The sequence below is a fragment of the Pelodiscus sinensis genome, chromosome 19 (assembly GCF_049634645.1).
Source record: "Pelodiscus sinensis isolate JC-2024 chromosome 19, ASM4963464v1, whole genome shotgun sequence".
Classification (NCBI taxonomy): domain Eukaryota; kingdom Metazoa; phylum Chordata; order Testudines; family Trionychidae; genus Pelodiscus; species Pelodiscus sinensis.
The window spans coordinates 16,578,533-16,602,399 of NC_134729.1; the positions used below are offsets into that span (position 1 = coordinate 16,578,533).

Consider the following 23,867-nt stretch of genomic DNA (forward strand, 5'->3'; position numbering starts at 1 on the left):
GGCCAACAGCCAGGAGGGGAGCCTCGACCTCCCCTGGCTTGGGACCGCTCAGGTGCCGGACCAGACAGCCCACCTGTACCTCCTACAGCAGGAGTCTTGGCTGGCTGGGAGGAGCACCGGGGCCCATTAACACGCTGGTCTCAGCAGTCCGTGGCTGGAGGACTCACCTGCAGGGGCTGATTGCAGGGTTTCTCCCTCATTCAGCTGAGGGCACTGCTGAGACGTGCCCATGCCTGGCAGCAGGGACCTTCGTGCTCTTTGCTTCCATCAAAGGAGCTCAGTTTGCAAACTCAAGGGAGAGGATTTAACTGCTGCTGGGATCAGCACTGCCTGGAACCCGCTCTCCGTCTCCTCTCCCCCCTCCCCCAGGGCTACTGGCACAAGGTAGAGAAAAGCAGCTGGCTGCCCCCACCCGCCAGCGCTGGGGAGACTTGGGGCAGCGCTGCCGGGTGCAGGGGGCCCATTGTGCAGCAGACAGCGCTGACTCAGATCCCTCCTGCTGCGATTGGCACAGGGGGCAAGGCAGGGACTCCTTCCCCCTCTCCGCCGGGTTTGGGGGGAGTTCCGGGCCCTGTACTCTATCTGCCCAGTGAGCCCGGATCTTGGTGCATGAGCAACACCCCCACAAATCCACATGAGTGGACTGGGCAGACACCGCAGAGGCTGAGGGCAGAGTAGGGGGCTGCAGGACACAGTGCAGTAGAGCCCTCTAGGCTCGCAGGTTCTGGTGTGCAGGGCCAAAGCCTGCCAGGCCGAGGCCAGACTTGCAGCCGGGGGCAGGGAGAGGCTGCAGCAGCACCAAACCCCTGCCAGGGACACAGCAGCTGAGAGGAAGCAGGATTGAGAGACGACAAGGCTCATTGGCTGAGTTGTGACCAGGCTGGAGCTCGGCTCTGCCCCAGGGATCCTGCACACGAGTGAGCTGACGCAGCAGAGCTCAGGAGGGGTCACTGGCAGCTTTGCCCCAGAGGAACTTTCCTCCTTGTTTACAAGAGCTGCATTCCCCTCAATGGGAGGCGCTCAACCTGCAGCCTCCGGCTCGTGAGACACCAGCCAGCAGAGCCAGGGCAAACCTGGGAGAGGCACATTCAGAGGCCTAGGGCAAGCAGCCAACCCCAGGCAGCCCTCCAAAGCAAGGGGGCATCCCTGCTGGTGGAAGCCACACATGGAGGCTGCAGGCGGCCTGCCCGGGCCCAGGGGAGTCTCTTCTGCAAAGGACTGTGCTGTCAGCACGTCAGGGAGGTGCTGGTGATGGGAGATTTTACAGAACGAAGGAGTTTGAGTCCCTGGTGCTATGCGGGTGGGATCATGTGCAATGCCCCTAAGGGAAGACGTGGCCATGAAAGTGAGCCGCACATGTGGATACCTGTGAGCATGAAGCAGGAATCCGCCAGTTTGCAGGGTTCTAGATACAGACGCGGATACAAAGTTTGTATCGGCAAAGCCGAGCCCAGGCTAGAAAGTGGGTATCGGCGGATTTGCAGGGCTCTAGGCGGGGCCAGCGTACGCGCGGGGATGTGGCATGAGTCCGCAGGGCTGGAAGCTCTTAGCAGACCCCTAAAGGAAACAGCTGGGAGAAGGGGAACAAACCCTCATGTCCAGGCTCAGCCAGGCCCTAGGAGAGAACCAGGCTGGGATGGGCTCTGCTCCGTCGTGGCCAGGCGAGGGCCGCACGGGGGCTCTTGCTCAGAGCAGAAGAGGTCTGGGCAGGTAGCCACGGAAAGCCAGGCGACCTCCAGGAGGGGCTGGGGGGAGCGCAGGGAGCTCAGTGCTAGGCTATCGGTTAACGTGCTTCCTCTCGTACGTTTTCACTCAGAGGGGCCGACTGGAAAGCGACCAGCTGAGCGCTGCATGGAGAAGGCCAAGCAGAGGGGCTGATCTTTAGGCAGCTGGACTGCACCCTGAGAGCAGCGACCTGGACAGCCTAGAAACGCCAGAGCCAGACCCGGGTCTCTGCCCAAGAGGGGATGGCTGAGGAGCCAAGGGTGGTGCCCTGAACGGAGACAGGGCCCAGGGAAGAATCTCCCCCCCCCCCACAGTTCAAGGTCATGCAGCTCTGGCCCCGAGCGACACCAGCGCCTCCCGCCCATCTGCAGTGGAGATGGGTCCTAGTGTAGACAGGTCTGGTCCCCGGAGCGGTATCGCCAGGACGCCGTCGGCAGGCAGTGCCCCAGGCCTCAAACAGGTGACACAGGCGCGAACATCCCCTATCAAGCCCCACCCTCAGGTTTTTATAGCTGCGCCCATCACAACAGCCTCTCCTTGCCTAACCCAGCTCCCGGAGGGGTGCTCCTTGGGAAGGGTTAGCCTAGACCGGGGGTGAGCCTAGACCTCACTGTGGCTGCTGATTGAGGAGAAAGACCCCCTCCCACATTCGCCCCACACCAGAGCCGGGGGGGGGGGGGGGGGGAGGGAGCCTAGTAGATTTTGTGCGCTCCAGCCCTCACGGGAGCAGCAGCACCAACACAGGCTCCCCAGTGCTGGAAGAGCCATGAGCCTCGGGGCTGGATCCAGGCAAGGCCCCAGGCCTGAGGTCCCCCCCGACCTAGGCAGACGGACACACACAGAACCGGGACTTACACGGATCTCGCGCGTGGCTTTCTTTCCATCTTTACTGAGCACATTGCAAAAATTATCCTTCTGATGCAAGTAGAAAATTTAGGAATTAGTCAAAGGCACATATTCTAAAAAAAAAAAAAAAAAATCTCTTTACATATATACATCTCAATTCATTATAAATACACATAGAAAACCAAAGGCAAACAAACAAGCAGATTAAAAGTGCTAACGAAAAGGTGTAAGGAAGAGAAAAGAATTCATTGAAAAATACAGACGATCAGTAGGACAACGGCATAATAATTTAGTTAAAAGATACTGTTACATATTAACCCTGACTAGAACACAGGTTTGGGCGGGGGGGTATTTTCTAGAAGGTGCCCGTCTTTTCCAGAGATTGGGAGAGAATTGCATATCTCTTAGAATTAAAACAGCCACGTGAAAGTCCAGGTCCTGTTTTTGGCGGGCCACGGGGGGGGGGGGGGGGGGATAGAAAGAGCACCTGAGGATTATTCCTGAGTTTAACCCTGGGTTTTTTGGTGTGGCTTTTACTGCTTGAGAGCTGACAGGTGCCCAAGTGACAGACGTTAAATAAGGGCTCCGGGGTGCCAAGGAAACAAGATTTTCAAAGATCCTCTGTGTGCCAGGAGTGCAGGGAGCATTGTCAAGCGAGGGGGAGTGTGTCAACAGAGCCAGGGAGGGACCAGCAAGGGCTGTTCTCTGGGAGAAGCGGCAAGGGGCCCCTTTGCTGTGGCTGGCCAGAGGAGCGCAGGGCGGATTGGCGCTTCCCTGGCAAGCTGGGCGAACGCAGCAGCGGGAGGAGATGGGGCGGGACGCGATCGTAGGCCAGCAGCTCAGTGCAGGGGCAGGTTAGTGCAATTAGGGGGATGAACTAGGACTCCCGGGGGCTGGGACTGCACCAACCCCCCTCTCGACAGTGCAGCAAGAGGGGCGGCACGTCCGTCCCTCAGACACCAGCCATGGATCGTGTGACTTCACGCTTGGGGGGTTCTGATCTTTGGTGTTGAATAGGCCGGGGGCACAAAGGGCTTCTAGAATCCTACCCAGCCCCCAGCCCCAGGGAAGTGGGGGCGGTGGGGCCCGGCCCACCTGAGAGGCACGCAGGCAAAGGGCGTAGAAAGACACGGGCGCAGGGCTGCAGACCGGTGCCGGCCTGGCCCAGAGAGCAGGCCCCAGCGTGTGCAGGGCGAGGGGAGTGGCTCAGCAGGAAGGGCTTCCAACACTCTGCCCCAGGCTAGAGTCCAAAGCACCGCGGAAAGGCAGGGGAATCGCCCAGCCCTGTGTTACAGTTGGGGAAACCGAGTCACAGGGGCAGCAGCTGTTTGCTAAACTCTTCAGTGAAACAGCTCCGGTGACAATCACCAAAATGGCCACGTGGCGGAGGCTGGGGCCCCCCCCCAGCTCCTCTCAGCTTCGGGTAGCCCCCCCAAGACGACCCCGCTCCAGGGAACGGGAGCCCTGCAGGCCAAGAGGGAGGAGGGGCGCGATCGAGCTGAGTCACTCCCCTGGCATGTGCCGGGAGCGCCAGGCTGAGGGGAGTCAGAGGCGGAGCAGGGGAGCAGGGAGGGGCTGGCGGAGGGACGGACAGTGGCGCAGAGGAAACAGGAACCTTTCTCCCAGTAAATGAAGCAGGTTTCCCCGGGGCTGCCCCTGGAGCAGGGGGGGGGGGGTGGCTCCGTCTGGGATGCACGTTCTGTCACACTAGCTCCCCTCTGCAGCACCCCGGGAGGGGGGGGCCCTGGCAGGACTACAGGGGCGAAGCAGGAGTCTGCTCTTTGGTACTCAGCACGGAGCCTGCCGCACGGCCGGCCCCCTCCTCCGTGGCACAGTGGCTGAGCCAGGCCTGGGCTGCAGCTGGAAGGCCCAGCCGGGTGGGGTCCCGGACTCAGGCCAGGCTGGCTCCCGGCCAGAACGCCAGAGGCAGGCGCAGAGCACGGCCCCGCTGGCGCCCAGCCAGTCCCGGCGCCCTGCGGCTGATGTGGAGAGGAGACGGAGGGAACAGCTGGCCAGGCTGCAGCTGGGCCCGGGCCAAGGGACCAACCCGGACAGCGCCCCCCTTACCCTTGTGGGGAACCAGCATGTCAGCTCCATGCAGCACCAGGACCAACGGGAGAGCAGAGAGCAGGCAGCTGCTCCAGCTCCGTGGCTCCCGGCCCGCTGCCTCTGCACGAGGCCCGGCTGCCGTAGCCCGCGAGGGGCACAGGCTCCGTGGCTGGAGGGAAGAGCCCCGGGTGCAGCTGGCCCGGCCCAGGTCTGGTGACACTCGGCTGCCCGCACCGGCGGGAACCTCGGATTCGCTGTGGGGGCGGCGCCTCCCTGCACACAGCAGCTGCTCAGGGGACAGTGCAGGTAGCAGCTGCTGCCCAGAGCCCGGGCAGGGATCCGGCCTTGCGAGGGGGAGGGAGGGGGCTCCCTGGGCACTGTGGTTTGAGCAGGTCTGATCAGCCGCGCTCTTCGATAAAAGCACTTTGCCCCCCCGCGATGCAGGCGCTATGTACAAATCGATCCACGGGAGGCCGTATATTAGAGATAAATAAACTCTGCTGGAAGGACCCGCCCGGCGCGCGGCAGGCCGGAGGCTGGGGAGGCGCAGGGCCTGGGTGAGCCCGGCCCCGCTGGCCCTCAGAAGTGTTCGAAGGGCCGGCTGAACTGGATGACGCTCTGGCGCTCCTGGGCCAGCGAGCTGTCCTGCGGGGCCACGTACAGCGTCCTCAGCATGTCCTCCAGCACCTCCTTGTAATTGATGTTCTCCTGCTGGGCCACGGCGGCCGGAGGCGCCGGCAGGTGGTCGGGGTGGGGCAGAGGCAGGCGGTCGTGCAGGGACGGGTTGAGGGGCCCGGTCCCTGCCAGGGCAGGGGCCGGGCCCTCGAAGGCAGGAGGGAGGCTGAAGTGCAGGGGCAGCCGGTGCTGCTGGTGCTGGAGAACAGGCTCCGGGGGGAAGCGCAGCGCGCCCAGGTCCGGCTTCAGGGCCATGCTGGAGAGGCTGTCGCCGGGGGGGCTGTAGGCCAAGTCCAGGAGCTCGCCCTGGTGCAGGGAGTGCGCGGGCAGGGCGAGCCCGGCGCCAGGCTGGCAGAGCTCGCGGGGCGGCTGCAAGACGTGCTGGGCCATGGGGTAGGGCAGCTCCTGGGCTAGGAGGGCCCGGTTGTGCTTCAGCTTCACGTTCTCGTCCATCTGCTTCAGCTCCCCCCGCACCCTGTGGACGCAGCTCTCGGGGATCTTTATCCCTGCGAGATGGAACGGGCCGTGTGAGCGCCAGCCAGGGCAGGGCCATGCGCCGCCCTCAGCCCCTGCCCTGCCTGCCCAGCGAGCGGCAGCCCCCGCCCAGGACTGCCCGACCCCGGGCTTGGCAGCACTGGAAGGAGCAGGCGGCCCAGAGCCGCCAGCCCCGGCACCAAAGGGGCTCCCGGATGTGCTAGTTCCACACCCCCCCAAAGGGCTGCAGCTCCCCAGCTCCATGGTAAGGCCTGGCCCGGAGCTGCATGCTACCTCTGCGCCCCCCCGGCCACAGCTGCCCAGCCAGGCTCGGACCAGGAGACGCCCTCCCGGAGCCCTGTGTCGGAAGGGGGGGCCACGAACCCGCCGCCCCGCCCACGGCCCCGGCGCTCACCGACTTGCTTCTTCTTCTCCTTGGTCTTGAGGCGCACGATCTGCAGGTAGCTGGTGCTGGTGACGTCCGCCATGATGCTGGCGATCTTGCTCCAGACCCGCAGCAGGGCCCCACACAGCATGTAGTAGCGGCGCAGGCGCATGCCCTGGAAACACTCCTTGCCCTCCTGGATGAGTTTGCAGCTCTGGTTCCTAGGGGGTTGCAGCGAAGACCAGCGTCACCAGCAGCCCCTGTCCCGGGGGTCAGCCCCCAGTGCCCTGTCAGGGCGAGGTCCCTGCAGTATTAACCGGCCCCCCAGGCTGGCTAGGCTCCCCGGGGGGGCGGCAGCGACCCCCGTCGGGCCAGGGCTCCCCGGGGGGCGGCAGCGACCCCCGTCGGGCCAGGGCTCCCCGGGGGGCGGCAGCGACCCCCGTCGGGCCAGGGCTCCCCGGGGGGCGGCAGCGACCCCCGTCGGGCCAGGGCTCCCGGGGGGGCGGCAGCGACCCCCGTCGGGCCAGGGCTCCCCGGGGGGGCGGCAGCGACCCCCGTCGGGCCAGGGCTCCCCGGGGGGGCGGCAGCGACCCCCGTCGGGCCAGGGCTCCCCGGGGGGCGGCAGCGACCCCCGTCGGGCCAGGGCTCCCCGGGGGGGCGGCAGCGACTCCCATCGACCCCCGTCGGGCCAGGGCTCCCCGGGGGGGCGGCAGCGACTCCCATCGACCCCCGTCGGGCCAGGGCTCCCCGGGGGGCGGCAGCGACCCCCATCGACCCCCGTCGGGCCAGGGCTCCCCGGGGGGCGGCAGCGACCCCCGTCGGGCCAGGGCTCCCCGGGGGGGCGGCAGCGACTCCCATCGACCCCCGTCGGGCCAGGGCTCCCCGGGGGGGCGGCAGCGACCCCCATCGACCCCCGTCGGGCCAGGGCTCCCCGGGGGGGCGGGCCCTCGGGCGCGGGGCGGCGCTCACCAGACGGCGTGGTTGCATTTCGTGAAGGAGAAGTGGTAGCTGCTCTCCCAGTGCTCCTTGGCCTCCTGCGGCAGCACCTGTAAGGGGCACTGCCAGAGTTAGACTCTCTCCGCGGGTGGAGGTTTCAGGCCCAGCCCTGGGTGTCCGGACTCCTGGGTTCTATGCCCAGCACTGCCCGGCATGAGGGGACCTGGGCAAACACAGCACCCCCATGCCTCAGTTTCCCCAGGAGTCCAGGGAGGTTCCAGTGAGGGGTGTGCCCAGCACACTGGGGCGCAGAGGGCAGGCACGGAAACTGGGGCAGAGTTTCCCATCCCTGTGCGGCCGGCCGGGCTGGCATCGGAACCCAAGGGAATCCTAGAACCAACTCAACCCGGCCAGGGCTTTGTCAAGCTGAGACTTAAACACCTCTAGGGATGGGGACTCCACTAGGGAACCCAGCCCAGCGCTTCCCCACCCTCCGACTGCCCTGGCCACGCACTGCCAGGCAGGGAGCACAGCACGGACCCGTCCAGCCCAGGCCAAGGGGAGCCGGTCCCCAGACCAGCCACGTCCCCCGGGGCTCCTACAGCCCTCCTGAGACGGGGGAGATTTGCCCAGCGTGTCCCTGCAGCTGGGCCTATGGCCTATGCACCAGGCGGGCGGGACGCCCGGGGGATCGCGGGCCCCAGGGACTCTCCCGCGGTGGGGGTGGGGGGCCAGGGACCCTCCCGCCCCCACCCACCCGGCGGTATTTCTTCAGGAGGCTGTCGAGGCTCTCGGACTGGCTCTGCTTGCCGATGTTGGGCTTGTAGAGGATGAAGTTCTTCCCGCGGCCCTGCTCCGCCAGCAGGCAGGTGTATTTGCAGCCTCGCACCTGTGGGCACAAGGCTCCGGTTACACAGGTGGGCACCTCAGGCAGGACGCGCCCCCGGGGGCGGGGCGTCTCCAGCCAGCGCCGCCCACTGGGAGCTGGGCTCGTGCCAGGGCAGGGGCTGCTGGAGTGGAGACCGTCTGGCACACCGATGTTCTCGTTCCTCCATTCCAATCCGCCTCCTCCCTCACCCTGCCCCTTCCCACACGGGGAGGGGTCAGAGAGGCACCGATCGGCCCAGCCCCCCGGGAAGCAGCTCACCTTGTGGGAGAGGTAGAAGCCGTCGTAGGAGCCGGTCAGCTGGAGTGATTTTTCATAGGCCTCCTCCCACTTCAGGCCTCTGTCGACGCTGATCTAACGGGACGAAGGAGAGCCCCGTGCTTTGTGGGTGGCAGGAGGCGGAGCCCGCCCCTGCACACACGGACAGATGGACCCAGACACCCCCCTCTGGGGGGGAGCGATGAGCAGCCCTGGCTTCCCAGGGGCCCATGCCAGCACCAGATGTGAGCCTCTGGCCCCTGCCAAGGCAAGGGGGGGCAGACAGCTGGGGAGGGGGTGCCGGCCGGCGCGCCAGCTCAGGGAACCAGGGCTAGGCTCGGTGCTGCCCGGGCTCAGGCAGGAAGAGGCGCCAGGGCTGGTGCTAGCATGGGGTGAGCCAACTGGCTGACGCAAACACACCCGCTGTGCTGGGCCCCCGTGCCTGGCTCGCCACCAGGGCTCTGAGGCAGGGACTCCTCTGGGATCCTGCGTATGATCCCCGACCGGAGCCTCCCGGCACCACTCCCATACCAGCCTGTGGGCAGAGACCCCTGCGGCTGCACAGCTGGCCACGGCCAGGGAGCGCCCAGACGCAGGCCGGGAACAGGAGCGGAGCGAGGCTGCCTGAGGGCGGCTGCGCGCCAGGTCCCCCTCAGGGCTGCCCTGGCAGAGGCCTTACCTCATAGAACACCACCTGCCCGTCCTGGGGATGCCCCGGGGTCAGGAACACCTCCTTGCTCTCCTCGTAGATCTCGTCCACGCCAGGGGCTAAGTCTGTGGAGGCAGCAGCCGGAGACGCGGCCTTAGACCGCTGGTGGGTGGCAGAGCTCCGTGTCCCAGCCGGGCACCCCCTTTCCTGCCAGGGTTCCCAGCCGTGCCCAGGAGCCCTGCATGGTTCAGCCCTGCCTCCGGTGCCACAACGCCTCCCGGTCACGGCAGGCCCTGGACAGGCTCGAGGGGGGGGGGGAAGAAGAGTCCCCATCTCCTCTAGGAGCACCGAGGGCCTGGAGACGCCGTTCCCTCAGCCCATCCCAAGCACCAAGCCAGGGCGCCCACCCCTCCAGCTCAGGGCTGCCCCCTCTACCTGCACTGTGCACCAACAGCCTCCCCGGCAAGCCGCTCTGGGCTGGGGCACCTGAGCAGGGGGGTTGGAATCTGCTCTCCTGACAGGCGCTGCCCCAGGCTCTCTAGGTCTGGGCCCCAGCCTGCGGGGTCACGGGAGTGTGAAGCCCAGACCGGGTCAGGCGCTAACAGGTTTATTCACTGCAGCCAGCCAGCGCGGCTGCGGGGAGGGGATCGCCAGCGGGGGACAGGGCCCCTACCTAGGATGCCCATGTCGTATTTGCCCTCCTTCTTGTCCTTCTCGATCAGGTGGTCGAAGGTGTCGGTGAAGTACTGGAAGAGCATGTTCTGCTTGTGCACCTCCAGGCCCAGGATGCGGTTCAGGAACTTGGTTATGGAGCAGTCTGCAAGAGCACCGGAGAGGGCAGGGACTCAGCGGTGCTCAGGGCCACCCCCGCCCCACCTCGGCTTTCCGCAGCAGGCAGCCTGGCAGGACCAACGCTGCCGGCACCCCAGAGCTTGGCTGTGCCGGGCTGGGCGAGAGGCTCTGTTCCGGTGGCCAAGCCCTGTGGCACGTCCCTGGTGCCGCGTCTGGCCCAGGCTGCAGAGCTACGGGAGCTGGGCCTCTCGGCCTGTCCCTCCGCAGGCCGGGAGCAGGGATGGCCACTCACCCTTCTCCACCGAGGCGTAGCCGTACTTCATCTCCTTGCAGCAGATCCCGACCGACAGGAGACCTTGTTTCATTTCTGCAATGGCAGAAGGGGAAGCTTTTGTGAGTCAGCCGGCTGCCACCCCACCCCAGGCCAGGCGCCCCTTAGCACAGCAGCCCGGCTAGCAGCGACAGCAGGCCAGCTCCTCGCAAAGGCTCCGGCAGGCGAGGCGCAAGGGCGTCCCTGGCACAACACGCACAGCGGGGGCTGTGACCTCCCAGGGCAGCCGGGACCCAGGCAAACCCCGCGAGTGTCAAAGGGCTCCCGGGAACACGGTACCCGACAAGAAGCAAGTGGGGCCGCAAGTGAGTCGGGGTTTCCCAGGAAACGTAGCAGCCCGGCTGTGCCGATGCCCGGCCCTTTTCCTGGGGGACACTGGCTGCAGGTCACTGACACACCAGGACGGGGTCAAGGGCCTGAGCTGCCCAGAGAAGGGGGCCGAGCCGCGTAATCTGCTCGCTTGGTCCCGGGGGCACCCGGGAGGCTGACTCCCACCAGGGCGCGGCCGGGATCACTGGGAAGCTCATTAGCAAGCAGGCGAGTTTTTACCACGTTAATGATTCTCTAATTGCGCTTTGCCGGAAGATGAAGGTGCTTGCTGAGGAAGGGTGGGGGAGACCAGGCAGGCCTGCACAGGCCGTCTGCTTGCTGGGCAATTCAGCACAGGCCTGACGCTGCACTGGGGGGGGGCGCGGTTCGACCCCCAAGGGAGGGGGCAGCCGGGAGCCCAGCGCGGGTGACTTGGTCCATGAGGAGGAAATACAGGCGCAGTTGCCCTGTACTGACACACCCTGGTAAGGAAAGATCCCACATCTGCATCCCCGCCCCCTGCCACCTGCTCATCCCCGAGCTGCCCCGGCCCTGCCTCAGTCTCTAGCTGCCAAGCTGGGCCCTCGGTGCCCTGCCCGGTGGAGAGCAACGAACTGAGCTGCGGGCCCGCGCTGTCTGGCCTGGCAGGGCCATCGGAGCCGGCACTCTCAGTAGAGCCCCCGGAATGGTCTCACCGTGGAGAAACTCGGCCTCCCGGCCCTGGTACTCCTGGGGCAGAGGCACTCTGCTCTTCGCCTGGTTGAAGATGGTGGTGAGGACCCTGTCGAGCGCCCTGGTCCCGTACTGTGGAGAGGAGAGAACAGGCACATGGGGCCGGGCGGTTCTCTGCCGAGCTCGCGGCCCCCGGGAGGGGCGGAGAAGGCACCTGGGATGCTGCCTTCCCCAGCAAGGGGCGGCGAGCATGAACATCCCAGGAGATGCAGCCACCGGAGGCACGTCCACCAAGAACCTGATGGGCACGGACACGCCAGGCAACTGGCCTGCCCAGGCGTCTTCTCCAGCCCCTAGGAGAGGCATGTCCTAAGCACAGGGAAGAGGCAGCGTGCCCTAGTGGATGGGGCACTGGGCTGGGGCTCATGTGACCTGTTCTCTTCTTAGCTCTGCTGTACATTTGCTGGGTGAACCTGGGCAAGTCTCCCCGCTGTGTGCCTCAGTTTCCCCCCTGTAAAATAGGGATTGTTACCGCCGTCCCTTGGAGAACGCTTTGAGATCTGCTGCTGCTGAGAAGGGTATTACCATTCCTGGGAGCTTCGGAGGGCCTGGCCCCAACCCAAACTCCCTTTGTGTGTGTAGGCTAGCTGTGCAGAGTCACTGCCTCAGTTTCCCTGTGCACAGGGCCAGGAGATATACCCCCTCCTTCCTGCCGGGTGTTATGAGGATCAAGGTCCCTACAGCTCTCTCCTTACACTCGCCGTATGTTTGTGGTTTGTGCCAAAACCAAGAGCCCCGATCCCAGTCCTCCCAATGGGCCCTGGCTATTTTAAGCTTGCTAAAGCTACCGTGCGGGACTGTTCTGAGTCACCTTATTCTCAAAGTTGTACTTGCTGAGGTCTCGGGACTCGGTGGCTCTTCGGTCTCCATGAGTTAAGGCGCCCTGCAAGCACAGAGAACTGTTGGGGGAGACCCAGTGGGAAAAGCAACCGCTCAGCTAAGCCCCAATTAGCAATGGGCACTAAGGGGACCCCGCACCAGAGGGGCCTGTATCCGACCAGCCTCAGCAACGTGCACCAGGGTTCGACGGACTGTTGGAAATCATCTCAAGCCAGCCCTGGCACCTGGAAAATGCCTTTTCCTCCCGGCACTGAGGCGAGGGAGACGCAAGGGAGGGAGACGCAAAGCTCAGTCTCAGCCCAGCGGTTGGATCACACCCACTCTTCTCAGGTGCGGGTCCCCTTCAACGTGGGCTGCCGTGAATAGCCGGGGGGGTGGTGAGAGCGCAGAGCCGGTTGCACAGATAAGCAGAGGGCAGGCGGGGAGGTGCTAGGATGGGAACGGAGAGCTTTGCGGCGTCAATAGCAATGATGAAACACTAATGACGGCAAGGATAATTCACTGTCATCAGTCTGTTTCCTTATGGGAACGGGATGGGTGTTAACCACCCTCTGTTGGGAAATTCCAGCACCCCGACCCACGTGCTGCTGCCTCGCAATTCCCCTCCCGTCCCGACGGCATCAGCTGCTCTGCACTTCCCGTTCCGCAGGCTGGCGAGCAGCCTCCTCGTTCCGCAGCAGAAGTGGCAGCCTGCCAGGCAAAGCAGGAGCGGGGGGGGGGGGCTCCCTCCTCTCAGCTCCCGGGGGGACCACAGGGGCCCTGGAAGCAGACTCGCTCGGACGCATTCAGAGCCAGCAGGGGCTTTCCTCCTGGCTACCCTGGAGGGCACTTACGAGGCTCTCCAGGCGCTTGGCGACGATGGACGCGAACCTCCTCTCCCCGGCCAGCTCGGAGATGAGGAAGACGTACTCCGGAGCGGAGACCTGGTTCGATCGGTGCGTGCGACCTGGGGACAGACGCGGGTGCAAAGAGGGAGGATGAGGTGGAGGCCGACCGCACCAGGAGCGTGCGGAACAGCTGCTGAGCAGGAAGCGAGGAACAGCGTCTGACCGCTTCCCTGGGAGCGCCCACCGGCTCTGGAACAGAACCCAGACTTGTCGGGGGGGAGTGTTCTCTCCTTGCCCTTGTGTGGCCCAGACCCGCTCCCTGGCTGTGTCAGAGCAGGGCCACTGCCCTGACCGCTCCAGGAGCCCAGCAGCTTCGCCAGGCACAAATCGCTCCCGTTGCCCAGTTGTGCCGGACACTCCCCTACCACGCTCGTGAGGACAGGCGGGGGCCGGGCCAGCTGCTTCCTCTTCCTTCCTGCACCTTTCCCTCAGGGTCAGTTGATCACAGCTGCCTTGTGCCTGGACTAGCTCCTGGGAGGCAGCAGGAGCCCCTTGTTCCAGGGCCACCCACACAGCCAGGCTCCCGGGGGGGCCAGCATAGGGCCAGGCTGAACGTCCCCCGTGGCCTACGAGCGGAGGGAGATGGCGATAGGGCCACGAAGCTCAGTGCTCACCAAACTGCTGGATGGCCCGGTCTGCACTCCAGGGCAGTTCCAGGGTCATGTGGACACGGCGCTTCTGGTTCCTCACCCGCCGGTCTGCTTGGAGAGAGATCCCCGAACTGGAAGCCTCCGAGATGATGGCCACGAGCTAGGAGAGACGCAGGGCTGAGCCGGCGCACTGGCCTTCCCGGAGAGCTGGGAGACGGCTCCGGGGAAAGCCTTCGAGGCAGGCCCTTGCGGCAGAGAAACCCCAGGACACGGTCAGGCCTGACCCGTGGGAAGCCCCCTGCCCCTGTGCCACTCCCCAGCACATCAGGCCCCCGAAATTCACACTCCTTTTATGGGTCTGAGGGGCTGGCCTGTTACACCCAGCTCTCGGCTGCTGGAAAGGGACAGGTCGGGCACCAGGCTCCCGGGGTGCAGCACGGCGGGACTGCCATGTGCACACACCTCTGGGGGCGAGAGGGACTGCAAGGCCCCATCATGCATTGGGGCAGGACCCACAAGCCAATGCCAAGTCACGTTCTCTCCGTGTGCAGCTGCAGGGTCTCTGCTCCAGAGCCTCACCCACCTTTTCCCCACTCATAAAACGCTCCTTCTCCTTCAGGTTGACGTGGTCTATGGAGAGGCCCTGCTCGGCCCGGGACTCGTACTTGATGGAGCCATCGGGTCTGCGCACCACCCGGCCTTTCCGGCCAGTCATCTGCGTGGCCCACCAGGGAAGAAGCAGGTCGTTAATGGGACGGACAGACAGACGGGGCGCACAGAGTGAAATGGAGCATTGTGGAAGCACATGGGCAGGAATTGATACTGGCCAGGCCTGGAGCAGTAAAATGCTCCCAAAAGGAATTACAGTTAGGGAAACTGAGGCAGTGAAGTAACTAGTCCAAAGTCACGGCAAAGTGTCAAAAGCACAGTAAATACATGGGGGGTCCCAGCCAGTCCCGGGGTGAGGATACAACCCAGGGTTCAAGGGGAGGGAGATAATGCAGAAAGCATAGAGGGGGGGGGGGGACAGAAAATCGCTCAAGGAGCTCCCCTCCCCCGCCATCACCCCCCAAGAGACAGTGCAGGCGCGAGGGTGAACCACGGAGCCCAGTGTTAATGCTCAGTCCCGCCTAGGCCTGGCGTCAGGGCGCCCTCTAGTGGTGGGAGCGCCGGACGGCCGCTGCCGAGCCCCAGGCTGGTACCTCTGCCACGTGCTCCGGGCCCCCGAAGTGATCGATCAGCTCGTCCAGGGTGTTGAGGGGGAGCTCTCTGCCCAGCGCTCTGACTTGGGACAGGAGGTCCTGCTTCATTTTCTCCACCTGTTCCAGCACTCCGGGGCCATGCGCCTCCTTCTGGGGCCCTGGCAGGGGCAAGCTGCCTGCAATGTCCAAGGGCAAGTGCTTAGAGTCCAGCCAGGGCCTTGCGGGGGACAGCCGCCGGGGGGGAAGGGTCTGTCTGAATCCCAGGGTATGTCTGTCTACACTTGCACCCTCTTTCGGGAGCGGGATGCAAATGAAGAGATTCGAAATTGCAAATGAAGCTGGGATTTAAATATCCCGCGCTTCATTTGCATAATCGCATTATGGCACTATCTCGAAATACAAAACGCGGGGAGATGCGGTTATTTCGGGAGAAAACCCTTCTTCCAAAATTACCGTTAAACCTCCTAAAACCTCATAAACTGGGGTTTACCAGTTGTTTCCAGGGCTCGACAAATAATGCAGTCTACTTGCCCGGGGCGAATAGATTGCAACCCGGAAGAGCTGGGTTCGGGTGATCTGTGCATGTGAAGATCACCGGACAGCGCGGCTGGTGAGCGGGGCCGCGGTTTGGCGAGCCCTGGTTATATCAGAAGAAGGGTTTTCTTCTGAAATAACCACATCTACCCCGCGTTTTGTATTTCGAGATAGTGCCATAACACGATTATGCAAATTAAGTGCGGGATATTTAAATCCCAGCTTCATTTGCATCCCGCTCTCGACAGAGGGTGCAAGTGTAGACAGACACCCCCCCAGTGGGGACTGCTGAGGGTGAGTCCAGAACCGCTCCCCCACACTGCGGAAGGGGAGCCAGCAGGCCAGATCCCTCCGGCAGGCACCTTCCACCACAGCCCCCACTCCCAACTGTGCCCACAAGCAGGTACTAGACGTCAGTTCGCCGCCAGCACGGGAGCCGGGGCGCCCCGATTTGGGAGGCGCTGGGCAGCCGAGCAAGCCTGAAACAACGGGGAGGGGAGACAGTTTGCAGGAATCCCCTCAGCCTCCCTGAAGAGACGCACGGAATGGCCTGGGGGCTGGTGGGCGCGACGCCAGCCAACGCCCACTGAGGAAGTGCAGCCACTGCCACAGACAACAGGAGGAGCCCTGAGGAGACACCATGAGCGACAGGGATGTGAATGGTCAACCAGTTAACCAGTCAGCATCACCCTTACTGGTACTGACTAGCTACGGTTAACCAGCGGCCTGCTGGCTTGGAGCAGCCCCCGACCGCCTCCATTTAAGCGGCTGACCCGTTAGACCAAGTAACCGAAGAAACGGGATTTTGCTGCCCAAGTGACGAGCCGGGCTGAAGGGGAGGCTAAGCCAAGCCGGGGCAGGCCCGTTGGGAACGTTCCCCACACGCACGAGAGCAGGACACGCCCAGACGTTCGTCTCCCGGGCTCGTGGCCCCAGCCGGCGGGCCGGGCTCACCTCTGTCCTCGCACGCGAAGCCGTTGTAGGTGTGCTCCACAAAGATGACGTCGTCGCCGTCGAACAGGGACTCCGGGGAGGAGTTGAAGTCGCTTTCCAGCCCCATGTCCGAATCCGTGCTGCTGTCATCGCTGATCTTGATCACGCCCACCAGGTCGTACAGGCACCTCGGGGCCTTGGCGCAGCGGCCTTTCTGCTTCCCTACGCGGGAAGGCGAGGCGCGTCAGCGGGCGGGGCAGCACAGAACACGGAGGAGCGGTCCCCGGGGAGCTGGGTCGGCCCAAGCGAAAGGCAGAGCAGAGAGAGGGCAGCCTTTTGGGCCCAGGGAAAGAGAGAGGGAGGAACGAGCCAGCGCTGAAGATGGGCACGTTGACCGTGCTCTCGGCGGGCCAGGCGTGCGCAAGGCAGAACTCAGCTACTGCCCTCTCCTCCCTCGGGTCTGACCGTCCCCAACAGAAAAGCTTTAGGAAGCGAGAGGGGCTGGTGCTCTAGTGCTGCAGGAAGGAAAACTAGTCGTCTCGGGGCAACGAGACCTGCCCCGGCACGCCAGGTGTCACAGATCGGCGCCTCAGCTGACAGGGAGCCCCTGCAACAGGGCAACCTGCAAATCAGCCTTTGCCACTCTCCCCGTGTGCCAGCCCCCTTCCCGCCTGTAGCCCTGGCCTGAGAGCTGGGCTCCGACCTGCTTGCGAGGCAACCTGGCACAGAGGGACCACGGGTGGCACAGGAGACGGTTCTTACCTGCAGCTGTGGCTGGGAATAGGGCAGAGACCTGAGCCTTTTCCAGGTCACCTGCCACTCTACGTGCAAGGGGCACAGGAGAAAACCCCCTCGCTGCAAGAGGGCCTTGGACGCGCGGCTGGGGGGCTAGCGCAATCTGCCTGTCAGTCTAGCAGTCTGCATTGCAGAGGGCCCAGCTACGGGCAATCCCGGGCCTGGGAAGGGTGCAGAGTGGTGGGGGAGGGGACATGGAGAGCTGTCGCTAGCGACATGCCTGCGGGAGATGCCTGTAGCAAGGCCTCTAAGGGAGGGCAAACCCAAACCAAGGCAAAGCGTCAAGTGGGGAAGGCAAAGGCGGAGAAAAGGCTGAGTAGCTGGGGTGAGGCGGAGAGGCAGGAGGTCAGGCGGTGGGCGTGGAAGGCGATCTTACGTTTTCTTTTAATGCCAGTTCCTTTTTCTCTCTTTCTTTTGGTTGAAGGAAAGTGCTTCTGAATTAGTGATAGAAAGACGCCTCTGAAAGTAAGATGCAAAATTTATTCTAGCTACCAGGAGCAGGAACATCTGCTGGTTACAGTCTATCAGCGGGCACGAAGAGAGGGAGCTGTGTCCTGGGGAAAGGCGCTAACCCAAGCGTTCGGTAACTGGCAGTGGCGCCGAGCGATCACCGATTAGTGTCGCTGGAGCGGAGGGATGGCATCAGCTGGAACGGCAGGGTGGCGGCGGCTGGCCACCCCTGGGAGCGAAGCCAGAGAGCTCGGCCGGCTCCGGCAGGACCCTGGCCTTGCCAGAGAGCTCGGCCGGCTCCGGCAGGACCCTGGCCTTGCGAGACGCTCACGGAGGGCAGGGCAATGTCGACCTAAGGAATGCAACGCCAGCTACACGAATAGCACAGCAGGAGTCGCCAGACCTGAGGTCAAGTCGCTGGGGGGTCTCCACTGCGGGGGATGGAGAGAAACTCTCCCATCTACTTCCCTTATGTGTCTCCTTCTAGTAAGTAACGGAGCTGACAAGAGTGATCAGTGGTTGATTTAGTGGGTCTTTACTACACCCGCTAAATCGAGCCCCGGGGGATGGATTGCTGTGTAGGCCTGCGCTGAGGGCTTGCCCTGTGTTGTTCTACAGGTGGAGAACTGCTCTCTGCTTTACACTGCCTGCTACTCCTGCTGGATGGAGGCAGCACACACAAAATGCCACGGGCATTGCACTGCCAGGAGACAGGCCAAACCAGCACAACCTTCAGAGCACACCGGAGCAAGGGGTGAAGTGCGACGCGCTCTCTGCTAGGAAGTTGTTCCATTATTACTGCAAACACCGGGATGTTCCAACACCTAAAGCGTCTCCTCGAGCGCTGCGTGGCCTAAAGGTGCCGACCCTGGGCCGTGTGACCATCCTGGCTGAAGTGAGACTCTCTGTCCAGAGCTAACGAACATGCCTTGATTGACCTAAGGGGGACTGCTCACCGGCCGGGCCTGGCCAGTGAGAACACGCTGTGGCTCTAGGTGGATGGAGAAATCAGAAGAGGTGGAAATCAAATGGAGGCGTTTGTGGGCCGCATGGCAAACGAAAGAGTAAATGCTTCGATGCTGGCTGGACTGCGGGGGAGGGGGAGGGCAGCGCTGAATGAGTTTGGGCTGAAACAAATATGGAAAGCAACAGCCGAGAGGTACGGGCATGAGTCCCACCCCTGGGAGCCAGGGGTATTTGGGGAAGAGAGGAGGGGCTCTCGGGCCAGGCTGGGCCACCACAGGAGGTGCGACAGGGACAGGGGCAGAAACACCACAGCCTGGAGGAACAGAAGGGTGGGAGCTAAACGAGAGCTATTGGTGGCACTGGGAAGGCGCCGGACTGGCTCTGGGTGGAGATCTACGGCCCAGAGAAGGTGGAGGCATGGTCCTTCCTTCCAGCCAGGGTCCCGGGGCTGAGTCCCTTGCTATGAAACCCAGCCTGTCGACCAACTGTGTTTTCTCCCTCTGCTCCCCTGGGATCCCCACCCGCACGGGTTTGTAGACGCCAAACAGCCTTCCCTTGGTGTGTCAGCCTCATTCACCCCACTGCTCCTGTGCGGCCACGTTCCCCTCAGCCCCCATCACTGACAGCTTCAGACCCAGGAAGCAGCAGCCTCATTCGATACTGGCTCTGCCCCGCAAGTAGACTCCCGCCCCACCGGAAGGGGACTGAGACGGCCAGCACGAGTGGTCGTTAGCAGCGCTTCACCTCTGACAGGCAGAGCTAGGAGCCAGAAGGGACCGCCACGATCCGTTCCGACAACCTCTCCTGGCCTGTCTTACGCAGCTCTCCAACTCCAGTGGGTTTGCTCAGGGGGAGGGGGACAGGGTGCGGACTGGCGCCCCTGGCCTGGGAGAGGCTAAGGCTGAGCTACTCTGCACGTCACGGCTCACTCCAGCTCTGCCCATCAGCAGTGAACAGCGAGGTAAGCAAAACCAGAAATCTAACAGCAGCCTGCTGGGTGCCCAGGCCCTAAGGAAGCGCCTCTTGCCCGGGGCTTGCTCCAGCCAGTCACTTGGGCTTCCTGCCACCTGACATGCAGGGGCAGCTGGGCTCATGGGATAAGGGACCATCTTCAAAGCATCGAAGCGAGTTGAAAGCCGAGGACTTGGGCTCCCGCAAAGCCCATGACACTTTGGAAAATGGGACTCGGTGCTTTTTAAGATGCCCCCATCAAACACAGCTGACTGGGCACTGGGTGCAATCCGCTCTCCAATCAATGGAGAGAGAAACACGCCAATCAAACCATCGCAGACTAGGGGCAAGGTGAGCTAATCCGGATTCTGCTCTGGACTCATGCTGAAAGGCAATATTCCTGAAACCAGGACTTTTGGTGGGACATCAAGAGATTGTCCAAAATTCAGGGGGGACCGAGGGAGGGAAGGGATTTCACCCCACAGCATGCCTGTAAGATCTCAATATCTGTCTCAATCAGATTATCTTGCTCACTTATTTTTAATCCTGTACCTTGAAAAGTATTTGCTCTCTTCCCACGGCTGGGAGAGCCGTACTTTCCAGGGTGGGCTCCCCCAGAAATGCGCATGCACCTGTTGTGCCCATGCGAACCTGTATGTGGGTACACAAGTCAGCCTCCTGCGCATCTGGCTGCCCTCGTGTGTGTGCAGCTACAATAGCTGCTTGTGCAAGGCTGCTGCCCTCGGATTTAGCACAGTCTCTCAACAGCCCAGCAGAATGGCCTCTGGAGGTGAAGCGTGTTTGAGGCTTGAGGAACGGTGTTTACAGGACCACAGGAGGCCTCCCATGCTACCTGCCCCTCCAAGCACAAGGGGGTCAACTCACTCTGCAGCGGAGACAAAGCAGTTGAGGTGTCCGTCATTCTCGTCCAAGACCTCCCTGGTGCGAGCTTCGCCGGTGGACTGGAGCCCGATGACGATGCACTGGAGAGAAATCAAAGGGCAGCGCGGCTCTGCGTTAGCGAGAGGAGGCCCCGCTGTGTTTTGCAGGGTTGCCACACGCCCGGTTCCAGAAGGGATGACGTTTGCCAGCACCTTCTACCTGAACCCCAGTGCCCCAGGCACACACGGAGACCTTGGCCCTGAATCTTGAGATGCTCTCTCTCCACGCCTCGGGTTCTACGTGCACCTGCGGGGCTAAACACTGGGATGATGCTTCATTGTTACAGCCACTGGAGTTCCCTGGCATCTCTCTCTGAAATTGCCAAAGCCCGTCCAAAGGGCTGCGAGACCACGTGCATTTACCCATGGAGAACCCAGCACCTGGCAGCTCTAAGTCGACTCCGAATTCTATTTCCGGAACGTTTGCTCATGTTTACCATGAAACATCAAGCAGCCTTTGTTCTGAATGGGGGGAAATTAAACACCTGAAATCCTGGTTTCGCCCACGGAGACGAGGCACCTTTAAGTCAATGACGTAAGACGATATATGCTGCCTTTTCATTGTGCACAATCAGACTAGCGCCCACGTGCCTGAAGATACCCTCATTCAGGCTTTTACCCCACCCCTCCGTTTGTACAGAGGTCGCGTTCTATACAATGCACATCTGGGCCTCCACATTCAAAGGAGTTTGACCATGACCAGCAATGATTCACCTGCCTGCCTGAGCCCTGAGGGATGCCAGACGGGCACTGACCACTGCTCCCGCCCCTTGGCCCTGGTTCCTAAATCACCTTGTCCTTTGCCAGCTCCTCCTTGGCGAGCGCCACGAGGCGCTGGACTTTAGCAGCGATGCAGAGATATTTGAAGAAGCGCTGGTGAGCCGACCAGAACTGACCCCACAGGGACTTTCGAGACTCCATGCCAATATAGTCGGCCGCCTGCTGGAACACCCTCATGGCCTCTGCCCACTGAAAGCGCACACAAGAGGGACAGTTAATACTCCCGTCCTTAAGTCACGTCACAACATCACACAAGGTTATTAAAACGATCAGGGCCTTGAATACCTAATTTATTGTCCCGGTTTTTGCTCTTTGTTTACTTCTTGTGTTCCATTTAGCTAGGACAATGAAGAGACCAGTCAATTTCCACTTCCTGCCTTAACCAATTAAATGGAGTTTTACATCCCTAGTCCATGACTGGGCTCTGAGGTTTTATAGCAATTAGGGCTGTCAATTAACGCGTTAAGGCCTGCAATTAATGCAGGGCAGAATTAACATGTTAAAAAAAAATTAATGTGTGTTAAATGACAGGAGTTCCACATGGCGCTGCCCCTTTGAAATGCCACTGCGGTGTTTCAAAGGGGCAGCACAATGCAGAGCCTAGGGTCAGTTGGGGTCGTCTTATTGTTTAACAGCGCGATTAATCTCACGATTAATTTATTTAATCCCTTGACAGCCCTAGTAGCAATACAAATAATAACGGATACTAATGAGTTTGATCAGTATTCAGCACTTAATGTTTGAATCACACTGGGAAGTTGTTGTAAAGAGAGTCAGCTGGTTCTCACCCATCTGGGGACCTGGCCATATGCCCTCACATATACAGCTCATATACACAGACAGCAGTAAAGCAGCCACCTCCGGCCCTCTTGCACACGCGGCCCACGCCAGGACGGGACCCGAGCTGACCAAATGACCGAAGGCACCCCAAGCTCTAATGCAGGAGGCAGTGGGTAGATGGACTTGACTTCTTGAGAACTCGTCACAGCCCTTCCCCCGAGCGATACCGTAGCCCTTGGGGGGCGGGGGGGTAGGGATGCTGGGGACCTGCCGAAATCCCATCTCACCAGCTGTGCTGCTTTGTTGTAGACCCGTTCATACTGCTGGTCCAAGGGGATCTCCTCGATCCTGAAAGTGACTCCAGAGAAGCTGAGCTGCCTGGCGATGTACATGCCGCTCACTTTCATGTCCATGGCCACGATCTCCATAGCACCAACACCCCTGGCAGGGAAGGAGGAAGATGACATGGCTGGTGAGGAAATCCCTTCCCATGGCCCAGCTGCAGAGCAGGCTTGTCTGGGGTTCAGAACCCTGGAAGGTTTTGCTTTGGCTGCTGTTGTCTTCAAATCCGAATAGAAGACGCCCCAGTATCCTGGCACACACGCAGCCGGCCCTGTGCCTGTCCCACAGGCGGGGGAGTCGCGTCACCTTTCTGCAACCCCCTCCCTCCCCCCGAGTCTGAGATAGAACCAGGAAGAGCATCAGGTGACGTGAGCGCATAGCTCCTCCTCTGAGCCCTGCACAGCGCAGCCCAGGACAAGATCCTTTTTCCTGTGACTCTGCAGAGACATGGGCAGCGGCCTGGGCCAGCGGCTCTAAGCTCTGGGGGGTGGCCTGGAGCACAGCAGCCAGACACGCTGCATTCCACGAGGGAGCCGGCAGGGCACAGCCAGCGAGCTACTGATTCAAAGCCAACCGCGTTCCCCAACCCATCCGGAGGCTGCTGCCAAATGCAGGATTATGGGAAGGAGAAACCAGAAAGGTCCCCCAGGACCTACCTCTTCTCAATTGCATGGAGGAAGTCATCGAACACTCTGAAGGGAGTCCCCTCCCCCCAGATCCCGAGCCGGCTCATGTAAATCATGTTTTTTGGCTCAGAGGCACCTGGGTGAACAGAACGTGCTGTCAGCAAAGACACAGGAACTATAAATAGTTTTGCCTGAGGCAACCTCTGCAAGAGACGGGCAGCAGGCCTCAAGTGACCCTCCCGCTGGAGCGCTTAGACCCATGTGGAAGTGTTTCAGAAAGGAGAGCTGTTCCCCACGCGTCCGCAGGGCCTTTCAGCAGTGGCTCCCGGGAGCTTTACAAACGTCAATCCTCACGATACGCCCGTCAGGTCAGCGTCACTACGAACGAGCAGGAAAGTTCAAGTGACTTGCCCAAATATCCCATGGCACGTCAGTGGCAGAGCTGGGAGCAGAAACTAGGAGTCCTGCATTGCAGTCCTTTGCGTGAAGATGGAACAGGGGATTCCCTGCACCTTCTAGGACCCTCCACCGCCCCTCCCTGTGGTTTAAAATGGAGTTCCACAGCTTGTGCTTTTTGGTGGGTTCCTTAGCACTTAACCTGGGCTACAGGCAATTTCCTCCGGGGGAGGGCTGGAGGACTGGGCAGCTTCTGCATGTTTACACCCGGGGTCTCAGGGACTCAGGTGGCGCAGACACTTTACCTGTGGCACTGGCATAGACGACCCTCGCTAGAGGCAGTTTGTTCTGAAGGTCCAACACTGCTTTGCCCATTTTAGTGGAGCTGGCATTTTTGGCTTTGTGGCATTCATCAAACACAATCTGTGAGGGAATGGCGGTTAAGGAGAAAGGACGCGCATTCTGCTATGGTCAAATAAAATACCAATGCCAGTAATCACAGGATGGAGAGAGAGAAATACGATCCATCTCCTTCCAGCGGAGCTAAACCACCAGCAAACATGGACCAGCGCTGCCACGGCACGGTCTTTTACTCCATTCTCCCCTGGCTCCGGCTTCCCACCATTGGCCATAAATCTCCACACTCTGTTATTTCCCATGGAACGATGGCCCAGTCCCCACACAGCTGCCAAGGGAGGATGCTGAGAAGGTCTGTTACTGACACATACCCTGGCTCTCTCCCTGCCCACCTGCTGGTCCTCTGACTGGCGGGATTTTCCAGTGAGCCTCAGTAGCACAAACCATAGT

The 23,867-nt window shown here is 61.9% G+C and overlaps 1 protein-coding gene across 6 annotated transcripts in view; it reads right to left on the reverse strand.

Moving 5' to 3' along the window:
• Positions 1–2,587: 2,587 nt before the first annotated feature.
• SBNO2 (strawberry notch homolog 2) overlaps positions 2,588–23,867 on the reverse strand; it is a 121,697-nt gene continuing 100,417 nt past the window's right edge. For all 6 annotated transcript variants that reach the window (XM_075902659.1, XM_075902658.1, XM_075902660.1 and 3 more), the window contains 21 exons: positions 23,366–23,483; positions 22,695–22,800; positions 21,984–22,137; positions 20,929–21,105; positions 20,081–20,178; positions 17,205–17,287; positions 16,055–16,255; positions 14,567–14,742; positions 13,948–14,079; positions 13,389–13,524; positions 12,721–12,833; positions 11,859–11,930; positions 11,011–11,119; positions 9,968–10,042; positions 9,557–9,700; positions 8,914–9,008; positions 8,238–8,330; positions 7,848–7,979; positions 7,124–7,200; positions 6,185–6,375; positions 2,588–5,801 (listed from right to left, as the gene is read on the reverse strand). In XM_075902659.1, coding sequence (XP_075758774.1) covers positions 5,200–5,801; positions 6,185–6,375; positions 7,124–7,200; positions 7,848–7,979; positions 8,238–8,330; positions 8,914–9,008; positions 9,557–9,700; positions 9,968–10,042; positions 11,011–11,119; positions 11,859–11,930; positions 12,721–12,833; positions 13,389–13,524; positions 13,948–14,079; positions 14,567–14,742; positions 16,055–16,255; positions 17,205–17,287; positions 20,081–20,178; positions 20,929–21,105; positions 21,984–22,137; positions 22,695–22,800; positions 23,366–23,483 — 3,084 coding nt within the window. In that variant the 3' untranslated portion in view covers positions 2,588–5,199. The remainder of the gene's footprint in view (positions 5,802–6,184; positions 6,376–7,123; positions 7,201–7,847; positions 7,980–8,237; positions 8,331–8,913; positions 9,009–9,556; positions 9,701–9,967; positions 10,043–11,010; positions 11,120–11,858; positions 11,931–12,720; positions 12,834–13,388; positions 13,525–13,947; positions 14,080–14,566; positions 14,743–16,054; positions 16,256–17,204; positions 17,288–20,080; positions 20,179–20,928; positions 21,106–21,983; positions 22,138–22,694; positions 22,801–23,365; positions 23,484–23,867) is intronic.